A 10,445-nucleotide genomic window follows, 5' to 3' on the forward strand; every position below is an offset into this window, starting at 1 on the left:
GTGTTTCTAAGTCACGGTGTGGGAATTGGAGTTTTTTTGGAGTCGCCACCTTTCTTTTTTACCTGACATCTGCACTGTGTGGGATTCAGGGAGAATCACCACGGGACCACAGTGCTGGAATTTTGTATATAGTTGTGTGTTTTTCACCTCCTGTAAATAAATCCACTGTCCTTCGCTAAGAGTCTCGCGTTTTGGGCCCTACTTTCATTGCCACTCCACGGTCTGCCATCGCAGCCCGTGACAGAAGGATCCAGCCATCATGGGCCCAGCGGACACAGGGACCGTCTCACAGGAGGAGTTGCTTGCCCAGCTCTGGAGTTACTGTCGGAGCATGCTCCAGAGGGCAGATACTCATCAGAGACACTTACAGGTCGTATTTTTTGATTACTTCCTATCATCAATCACCTTATCTGTGAGCTTTTTGGACATTAAGAGACTAATTTCGATTATAACCACGCTGAGGGAAAGTTCCTGTTTTGAGCTGTTTGGTGTGGGCTGTCCGGGCGAGGAGGATGTGGCAACCTCCCTGGGAGCCCTTGCTGCCTATTTCTTTTTTCATAGGCAGATAGCCTCCCCGCCGTCGCTTGCAGCTCTCTCGTTGGACCCTCCATTGCGGGGGAAACGTTTCACACGCCCTCTGCACCTCACCACATCTCCACTCGCCTCTGCGGCACCTGCTGAGTCAGCGGACCAAGGACCGGCAGCTCAAAATCACACAGCTGCTCTCCTGTCCGGCCGGCTGGTGGAACCTCAGCCTGATACGCTGGCCCCGGCATCGTTAAAGAAGCGACGCTTGCGCCGCCGGCGTGCCTCACCGCAGCCAGACTCTAAAACTTTCCAACAGCCGGCTGTGGTGAGTCATATGGACAATTCATCTTCACTCACCTCATCTGTTTATTCACTGGACTGTGTGAAAGCTAACCTCGTAGCACAGCCAGCTGCCCAGCCTGTAGCCGTAGCACAGCCAGCTGCCCAGCCTGTAGCCGTAGCACAGCCAGCTGCCCAGCTTGTAGCTGTAACACAGCCAGTCACCCAGCTAGTAATTCAGTCTTCAGTCCAGTCAGCCTCTCGTCTTCATCCTCAGTTGGAGGCTAATATGCCTGCTGGAACTACCCTGCCATTATGTCACCCGCCTGTTGTTTCTACATCGCTGTCCAGTCTACCACGAGTAGCTGCCACACCATTATCACCTCCGCCCTTTGCAGCTACTTCTCCACCAGCGTCCCATCAGACTGCAGCGACCGCAGAACTCTCGGCTTCACCATCCACATCACCCGCTCGACCGTCATCTTCACCACCTGCAGCTTCCGCATCGCCATTTTCACCTCCGGATCAACAACCATCTATACCCGCGTCGCAGCCGGAGGAGCGGCTCAGCGACCCGGAGGAGCTCAGCAAGCCCGAGCAGGGGCTCAGCGAGCGGGGAGAGCCCGCGTCGCCAGCTGTGGAGCTCTGTGAGCCGGAGCAGCTCAGCGAGCCACCCACTGAGGAGCCCGCACCGCTGCTGGAGAACCTCAACGAGCCGGAGGGACCGGCGTTGCCTGCAGAGGAGCTCGGCGAGCGGGAGGAGCCCGCGCCGCCTGCAGAGGAGCCTGCAGAGGAGCTCGGCGAGCGGGAGGAGCCCGCGCCGCCTGCAGAGGAGCCTGCAGAGGAGCCTGCAGAGGAGCCTGCAGAGGAGCCTGCAGAGGAGCCTGCAGAGGAGCCTGCAGAGGAGCACGGCGAGCGGGAGGAGCTCGCGCTGCCGGAGCGGGTGCTCAGCGAGCGGGAGCCGCAGGAGGAGCTCGCGTTGCCGGAGCAGGAGCTCAGCAAGCGGGAGCCGCAGGAGGAGCTCGCGCTGCCCGAGCAGGAGCTCAGCGAGCGGGAGCCGCAGGAGGAGCTCGCGCTGCCCGAGCAGGAGCTCAGCGAGCGGGAGCCGCAGGAGGAGCTCGCGCGGCCCGAGCAGGAGCTCAGCGAGCGGGAGCCGCAGGAGGAGCTCGCGCGGCCCGAGCAAGAGCTCAGCGAGCGGGAGCCGCAGGAGGAGCTCGCGCGGCCCGAGCAAGAGCTCAGCGAGCGGGAGCCGCAGGAGGAGCTCGCGCGGCCCGAGCAAGAGCTCAGCGAGCGGGAGCCCGGCGTGCGGGAGGAGCGCCCACCATCAAGAGAGCGGCTCGGCGTGCCGGAGGGACCCGCTCAGCCACAGCCGGAGATCGGCGTGCCGGAGGGACCCGCTCAGCCTGAGCAGGGGGTCAGTGTGCAGGATCCGCATCCACGCCCTCCATGCCGTCCACGTCCAGCACGTCGGGGATTATGGGCCGTTCTACTCCACCACCCGCCGGAGCTGTTGCAACGCCGCCGCCACCGGACCTGTGGCCGTCCGCCGGAGCTGTTGCAACGCCGCCGCCACCGGACCCGCGGTCGGCCGCCGGACCCGCGGTCGGCCGCCGGAGCTGTCACATTGCTGCCACCGGACCCGTGGCCGCCCGCCGGAGCTGTTGCGACACTGCAGGGCGCCTGAAGTATTCCGTTGCTATCACGGGACCCGAGGTAGGCCACCTGAACTCTTGTGTTATAGTTACTGGCCGCCTGAACTGGTTTTCTCACGCCACGGTTTTGGGGGGTTATTGAACTGTTTTGTGCCTCCGCTGGAGTCGCGGTTGAGCCTCTGGGACTTTTGAGATGAACTATTTGGTCATTTGGGGGTTGGTTCCGGCCCTCCGTCCTGTTATCCCCCCCGCCGCCCGCCCTGGGGTGGTTGGGTTGTGGTTTTTGTTTTGTTTTGGGTCGTCGGGAGCCGACCCTTAGAGGGGGGGTACTGTCATGGCCTGGGTCTAGGGACCCAGGGCTCATGTATTTTCAGTATATGTTTATGTTTTCCGTGTGTTGTTTTGGTTTGCTCTCCGTTTCTCCATGTGTCTCCGTGTGAGCTTCCGGAGGTGTGGGTTCGCTGAGGAGACTGCGAACCTGGAAGTGTTTCTGCTCCAGAGACAGCCACACCTGCCGCTTGTCGTCCTCTGCCAGCTGCAGCAGATTACGCTCGTCAAGGGAACGGCATTTAAGACTGCAGCTGAGCTGAGGCCGACGCTGGATCCTTGAGTCAGAACTCGAATCTGGAGCGGAGTGTGTTTCTAAGTCACGGTGTGGGAATTGGAGTTTTTTTGGAGTCGCCACCTTTCTCTTTTACGGACATCTGCACTGTGTGGGATTCAGGGAGAATCACCACGGGACCACAGTGCTGGGATTTTGTATATAGTTGTGTGTTTTTCACCTCCTGTAAATAAATCCACTGTCCTTCGCTAAGAGTCTCGCGTTTTGGGCCCTACTTTCATTGCCACTCCACGGTCTGCCATCGCAGCCCGTGACATTTCAAACTTATAAGACCCCCTCAAATCATATTTTCCATCTCTTAGTTGAAACATACTTAAAATACAAATTGGAACATTCTTTTTCATCACACGATATATCATTTCTAAAGTTTTAGAATATGTCCATGAATTTTAACATAGATGATCCTACAAAAAACTGGTTGGTGGACTCCCTATATCCAATCCTATCCTATATCTCATTCAAAAAAATCTCTTGTTTTATAAAGAATAGAAATAGACTTGGATAATTTCCTTTTCACATGTTCTATGTGGGGCTTCAAACAAAGTTTATCATCAATAATTACTCCTAAAAATTTTGTCTCATATACCCTTTCAATTTCAACCTTATTTAAATTCAATTTTACTTTAATATTACTTTTATTACCTCCAAATAACATAAATTTTGTTTTACTTTCATTCAATGATAGTTTATTAAATACAAACCATCTGGTTTGTATTTAATAAACTATCATTGAAAACTTCATGAGTTCTGTTTCCACTGTTTTCAGTAATTTCTTTATGTCTTTTCCAGAGCAAAATAAGTTTGTATCATCAGCAAACATCACATATTTTAAAGTATCACTGGCTGTACAAATATCATTTATATAAAGTAAAAATAACTTAGGTCCCAAAACAGATCCTTGCGGAACTCCACAAGTTACTTTTCTAAGTTTAGATTTCATGTTATTAATACTCACATATTGGAACCTATTATTCAAGTAACTATTTAACCAAAATTCTACAACACCTCTTAAACCATACCTTTCAAACTTCTGTAAAAGTAAAGAATTATCTATCGTATCAAAGGCTTTACGTAAATCAATAAACACACCTATTCCAAACTATTTTTCATCCACAGCCATTGCAATATTTTCAATAAATTCCATCACAGCTAGAGATGTTGAGCGATTTCTTCTGAACCCATACTGATGATCATTCAATAAATCATATTTATCAATAAAGGAATCTAGTTTGTTTGCAAATAGTTTTTCAAGAATCTTTGAAAACTGAGGCAGTAAAGATACCGGTCTATAGTTTGACACAATCTGTTTATCACCAGTTTTATATAGTGGGATCACTTTGGCAATTTTCATTTTATCTGGAAAAATTCCAGTTTGAAATGATTTGTTACAAATATATGTTAACGGTTGAAGGACACTATGAAGAACGACATGTCAATGTCACGGCGACGGATGGCCGGTACTGAATAGGACCCAGGTGCAGGAACCCAGAGCGGAGACGGTAGATGATTTAATAGTTTATTACGGTTAAGTGCAAGGGGAACAAAACAAAGGGAAACGTGGCAAAGACAGAAAATGACGAGACGTGGAGCCTTGGTGTGGCGTGCCCAGGGGAACGTGGCTAGGGCGAGGGAACGAGGCCTGAGAAGTGGAACGGAGCTGAGTGGGGAACAGTCACACTGAGGGGAGAGGATATAGAAGTTAGGCAGGTAGTGAAGGCAGCTCAGAAGTGGCCAGTATAAGAGCAGCAATTCTTACTTTGCAGTTAGGGACCTGGAGTGTTTGAGAGGGGGATGATGAAGATCCAGGGGAGGCTGAGTGGTGTGGAAAGGCTGACCTGAGATCCGGGGCTCCAGATGGAGTGTGATGGCAGGAGGGCAGGCAGGTGAGGCACAGAGGGATTTCCAAAATGATCACTAGATATTCCGAGTCCGGAGGTGGAGTGAGCCAGGGTGGGTACAGCGACTGTAGCACAAAAGAGTCTTAGTTAGTAAGATGAATCACAGCGAGAACTTGAGACACAAGACCTGTTACCAACATGGGTTGATGACGAACTGGCAGTGAGTGAACATCGATGTGTGGTTTAAATCCCTCTGGCTTGATAGCCTGCAATAGGCTCCAGGTGTGCAGGAGCTGGAGTTGGCCCTGCCCAGGGGCGGATCCCAGGTCAGTTCAGGAGCCTAATGGAAACTCCAGCCACCCACCGTAGACCATGACAGTACCCCCCCCTCAAGGGACGCCACCCGGCGGCCGACCGGTCCCCAGCCCGCGACGTGACCTGAAAAAATCAGAGACAAGAGCAGGATCAAGGATAAACGAGCGAGGAACCCAGGCACGTTCCTCAGGCCCATACCCCTCCCAGTCCACCAAAAACTGGCGACCCCGACCACGGCGACGGACGTCAACGATCCGCCGAACCGTATAGGCCGGATGACCATCGATGAGCCGGGCGGGCGGAGGGGGGTCGGAAGGCGGGCACAGCACGCTGGACAGCACAGGCCTGACTTGGGAAACATGAAAAACCGGGTGAATCCGCAGACTGGGAGGAAGCTCGAGCTTCACAGCAGAGGGCGAGACGACGGAGTGGATGACATACGGCCCAATAAACCGAGGAGCCAGCTTGCGGGAGGAAACTTTAAGGGGAACATCCTTAGCCGACAGCCACACCTTCTGCCCTGGAGCGTACCGAGGAGCTGGCGACCGTAGACGATCTGCATAGCGGCAGTGGCGGGCAGCAGCTTTCTTCAGTGCCTCCTGGGTCCGAGTCCAGACGCGGCGGCAGCGCTGGAGATGGTGCTGGACGGAAGGCACAGCCAAATCAGCCTCTTCCTCAGGGAAGAGGGGAGGCTGATAGCCCAGGGACGCTTCAAATGGAGAGAGACCAGTGGATGCGGAAACATGAGAATTGTGCGCATACTCCACCCATGGGAGATGTGCTGACCAGGTAGCCGGGTTATGGGAAACCATGCAGCGGAGCATGGACTCCAGCTCTTGGTTGAGCCTCTCAGTCTGCCCGTTGGTTTGAGGGTGGTAACCAGAACTGAGGTTGGCTCGAGCACCCAGGGCAGAGCAGAAAGATTTCCAAACCTGGGATGTAAACTGAGGTCCCCTGTCAGAAGTGACCTCGGCAGGAATCCCGTGGAGTTTGAAGACGTGGTCAACCATCAGTCTTGCAGTTTCCGTGGCAGTGGGTAGTTTCTCCAGGGCAACGAAGTGAGCTGCTTTTGAAAACCTGTCGATCACGGAGAGTATCACTGTTTTACCTGCTGACCTAGGCAGTCCAGTGACAAAGTCCAGGGAAATGTGGGACCAAGGACGAGAAGGTACGGCTAGAGGTTGCAGAAGACCGGATGGTCGCTGATTTCGGGTCTTGTTCCTGGCGCACACGTCACAGGCAGAGACGTAGTCCCGCACATCATGTTCCAGAGTTGCCCACCAGAAGTGACGACGTAGTAGTGCGATGGTGCGGCCGATTCCAGGATGGCAGGAAAACCGGGAGGTATGAGCCCACTTAATTACAGCCGAACGGGTTGCTGTGGGAACGAAGCGGCGGCCCGGAGGACCTGTGCCAGGGTCTGGTTCATCCAGTAAAGCACGCTGGATGGATTCCTCTATGTCCCAGGATAAAAACGCTACGCGGCAGGAGGCAGGAAGCACAGGAGCTGGTTCGGTGGGTTCAGTGTCTGGGTCGTAAAGACGAGACAGGGCATCAGCCTTGGCGTTCTTGGAACCTGGACGGAAAGAGATGGCAAACTTGAAGCGATCAAAGAACAGAGACCAACGGGCCTGGCGGGCGTTTAGACGCTTAGCTGTTTTGAGGTAAGTAAGGTTTTTATGATCTGTGAAGATGGTGAATGGGTGTTCAGCTCCTTCCAATAGGTGACGCCACTCTTCCAGGGCTAACTTAATAGCCAGCAACTCTCTGTCTCCTACATCATAGTTGCGTTCAGCTGACGAGAGTCGACGTGAAAAAAAGGCACATGGGTGTAACTTGGCCTTGGAACCTGAATGCTGTGAAAGGACCGCTCCGACGCTGACGTCGGACGCGTCTACCTCTAGAACAAATGGCTTGGAGTGATCTGGGTGACACAATACTGGAGCTGAAGTAAATAGGCGCTTGAGCCTACTGAATGCTACCTCAGCTTCAGGTGTCCAGATGAACTGTCTTTTGGTGGATGTGAGTGTAGTGAGAGGAGTGGCTACCTGGCTGTAGTTGCGAATAAACCTCCGGTAGAAATTGGCAAAGCCGAGGAAACGTTGTAAGTGCTTGCGTGACGTGGGCGTGGGCCACTCTAGGATCGTGCGGATCTTGGCTGGATCAGTCTTCACCTGCCCTCCTGCGAGTATATAGCCAAGAAAAGTGACAGATTGTGCATGAAACTCACATTTCTCGGCTTTGACGTAAAGTCGGTTTTCCAGGAGGCGTTGGAGGACTGCTCGGACGTGGACATGGTGTTCCTGGGGGGTCTTGGAGAAAATGAGTATGTCATCAAGATAAACAAAGACAAACTGGTTCAGGAAATCACGGAGCACGTCGTTGACCAGGTTCTGAAAGACAGCGGGGGCATTGGTTAACCCAAACGGCATGACCAAATACTCAAAATGACCTAGGGGCGTATTAAAAGCCGTTTTCCATTCGTCCCCTTCCCTGATGCGGACAAGGTGGTAGGCATTGCGGAGATCCAGTTTGGTGAATACGGTGACTTCATGGAGGGGTTCGAAGGCTGAGCTGATAAGGGGTAAAGGATATTTGTTTTTAATGGTGATGTCGTTTAACCCTCTGTAGTCTATGCATGGACGGAGTGATTTATCCTTCTTTTCCACAAAAAAGAAGCCGGCGGCCACTGGAGAGGAGGATGGGCGGATGATACCTGCAGCTAATGACTCGTGGATGTACTTTTCCATGGACTCTCTTTCTGGTCTGGAGATGTTGAATAGCCGGCTAGAGGGAAGCGGAGCACCAGGTAGAAGGTCGATAGCGCAGTCATAAGGCCTGTGGGGTGGTAAGGACGACGCTCTGTCTTTACTGAAAACTTCCTGGAGGTCATGGTACTCAGGTGGGACGAGTGTGAGGTCAACCGGATCAACGCCCGAGGTGTTAGTGTCAGGGGCCCCCGGCGGTAGGGCAGACTTGAGGCAGTGGGCTAGACAAAAGGGGCTCCAACTAGCGATTTTACTTCCAGACCAGTCTATATGAGGGTTATGTTTCTGTAGCCAGGGGTAGCCTAGGATGAGTGGTGAATCAGGAGAAGAGAAGGTGAATAAGGTAATGGCTTCATGGTGGTTTCCAGAGGTGACGAGGGTTACGGGGCCAGCCTGATGGGTTATCTGAGAGAATATTTGATCGTTTAATGCGGTAACAGGGATGGGAGGATCGAGAGTCTTGAGTGGCAAATGAAGGCGTCTAGCGAGAGCTAGATCTATTAAATTTTGCTCTGCTCCGGAATCAACGAGAGCATGGAGGGGGTGAGAAACCTTATTTAGACACAGGGTGACTGGTAGAATTAACCGGGGTTTGGAACTGAAAGAGGATCCGCCCACCTGTATCCCCGAAATTACCGGCGGGCGTAGCCTTTTGGCCGAACCGAACACTGCGCTAACCTATGCTCCACTGAGCCACAGTAAAAACACGCGCCCGACCGAAGCCGTCGTTCTCGCTCCTCTGGTGTGAGACGAGAGCGGCCGATTAACATAGGCTCTGGAGCGGCGTCCGTTTCCACGGAAACGGGAGCGGATGTTGACACCGGACGTGACGGTGGAGGAAGTGAAAACGTACGAGGCGCAGGTTTACGATGTTTCTGGTTCTTTTCTGCCTCCCTTTCCCTCAGGCGATTATCTATCCGAAGGGAAAGGGAGACCAAGTCTTCAAAGGATTTGGGCTCATCGCGGGAAGCGAGCTGGTCTTTGAGCTCGTCGTTTAAGGCGCGACGGAACACTCCACGAAGGGCATGATCGGGCCAATTGGCCTCGGCGGCTGCAGTACGGAAGTCGATAATGAACTCCGCGACACTCCGGCTCCCCTGTTGCAGCCCGAGCAACCTTTCATCAGAACTACCCTCCGATACTGGGTGAGTAAAGGTCTTTTTAAACTCGCACAGAAAATCATCAAACGAGCAGGTTGGGAGCGGGTGAGCCGACAGGTACGCCTCGGCCCATAACAGCGCCTTGCCCTGTAGTTTAGCCACCAGATATGCTACCCGAGCTGATTCGCTAGTAAATGAACGGGGTGAATGCGTGAACGCGAGAGAACATTTCAGTAGAAAGGCCGTACAGCGGCCCCGCTCCCCAGAGTACGGTTCGGGTTCTGGGAATGCAGCATCGCGAAACACGGAGCCCGAAGGGGTCGGAGCTGGGGAGGACTGGGGAGGTTCTGCCACGGGCGCAGGGGACGCGGAGGATGGGCCTGGAGGAGGGGAAAGAGCCGACTGAATCTCCTGCAGGGAAGCTAAGATCCTAGCCTGGGTCTCGCCTATGGCTTGACACCGGGTGTCGAGAACCTGCAACGCTTGCTAATGAGCCCCTAAAATGGCTCCCTGCTTGGAGACTGCTGCACGTACTGGGTCTGCTGAGTCCATTTGTTGGCCAGTTCGTACTGTCACGGCGACGGATGGCCGGTACTGAATAGGACCCAGGTGCAGGAACCCAGAGCGGAGACGGTAGATGATTTAATAGTTTATTACGGTTAAGTGCAAGGGGAACAAAACAAAGGGAAACGTGGCAAAGACAGAAAATGACGAGACGTGGAGCCTTGGTGTGGCGTGCCCAGGGGAACGTGGCTAGGGCGAGGGAACGAGGCCTGAGAAGTGGAACGGAGCTGAGTGGGGAACAGTCACACTGAGGGGAGAGGATATAGAAGTTAGGCAGGTAGTGAAGGCAGCTCAGAAGTGGCCAGTATAAGAGCAGCAATTCTTACTTTGCAGTTAGGGACCTGGAGTGTTTGAGAGGGGGATGATGAAGATCCAGGGGAGGCTGAGTGGCGTGGAAAGGCTGACCTGAGATCCGGGGCTCCAGATGGAGTGTGATGGCAGGAGGGCAGGCAGGTGAGGCACAGAGGGATTTCCAAAATGATCACTAGATATTCCGAGTCCGGAGGTGGAGTGAGCCAGGGTGGGTACAGCGACTGTAGCACAAAAGAGTCTTAGTTAGTAAGATGAATCACAGCGAGAACTTGAGACACAAGACCTGTTACCAACATGGGTTGATGACGAACTGGCAGTGAGTGAACATCGATGTGTGGTTTAAATCCCTCTGGCTTGATAGCCTGCAATAGGCTCCAGGTGTGCAGGAGCTGGAGTTGGCCCTGCCCAGGGGCGGATCCCAGGTCAGTTCAGGAGCCTAATGGAAACTCCAGCCACCCACCGTAGAC

At 53.5% G+C, this 10,445-nt stretch overlaps 1 protein-coding gene and 1 long non-coding RNA gene across 2 annotated transcripts; one reads left to right on the forward strand and one right to left on the reverse strand.

Annotated features, from left to right (window-relative positions):
- Nucleotides 1–259: 259 nt before the first annotated feature.
- Nucleotides 260–2,491, forward strand: LOC147330176 (uncharacterized). Its single transcript, XM_086291938.1, has 2 exons — nucleotides 260–1,594; nucleotides 1,763–2,491. Exons 1-2 carry the CDS (start codon nucleotides 260–262, stop codon nucleotides 2,489–2,491), a joined length of 2,064 nt encoding a protein of 687 aa, XP_086148064.1.
- Nucleotides 2,492–9,785: 7,294 nt separating this feature from the next.
- On the reverse strand, nucleotides 9,786–10,445 carry LOC147330177 (uncharacterized). The gene is made up of 3 exons (XR_015129230.1): nucleotides 10,273–10,445; nucleotides 9,993–10,199; nucleotides 9,786–9,913 (listed from the first exon to the last, which is right to left on the reverse strand). It is a non-coding gene; the product is annotated as an uncharacterized LOC147330177 (long non-coding RNA).

This window comes from Aulonocara sp. 'chitande type north' Nkhata Bay, linkage group LG5, assembly GCF_057382095.1.
Source record: "Aulonocara sp. 'chitande type north' Nkhata Bay isolate Kocher_YH1m ecotype deep benthic linkage group LG5, A_spYH_male_GT1.1, whole genome shotgun sequence".
Classification (NCBI taxonomy): Eukaryota; Metazoa; Chordata; class Actinopteri; order Cichliformes; family Cichlidae; genus Aulonocara; species Aulonocara sp. 'chitande type north' Nkhata Bay.

Excerpts from the sequence above, each read along its gene's own strand:
- LOC147330176 (XM_086291938.1), top strand. The coding sequence starts at position 260 with ATGGGCCCAGCGGACACAGGGACCGTCTCACAGGAGGAGTTGCTTGCC. Across the intron at positions 1,595-1,762 it reads CGCCGCCTGCAGAGGAGCCT|CGGGAGCCGCAGGAGGAGCT; the intron begins GCAGAGGAGCTC and ends GTGCTCAGCGAG.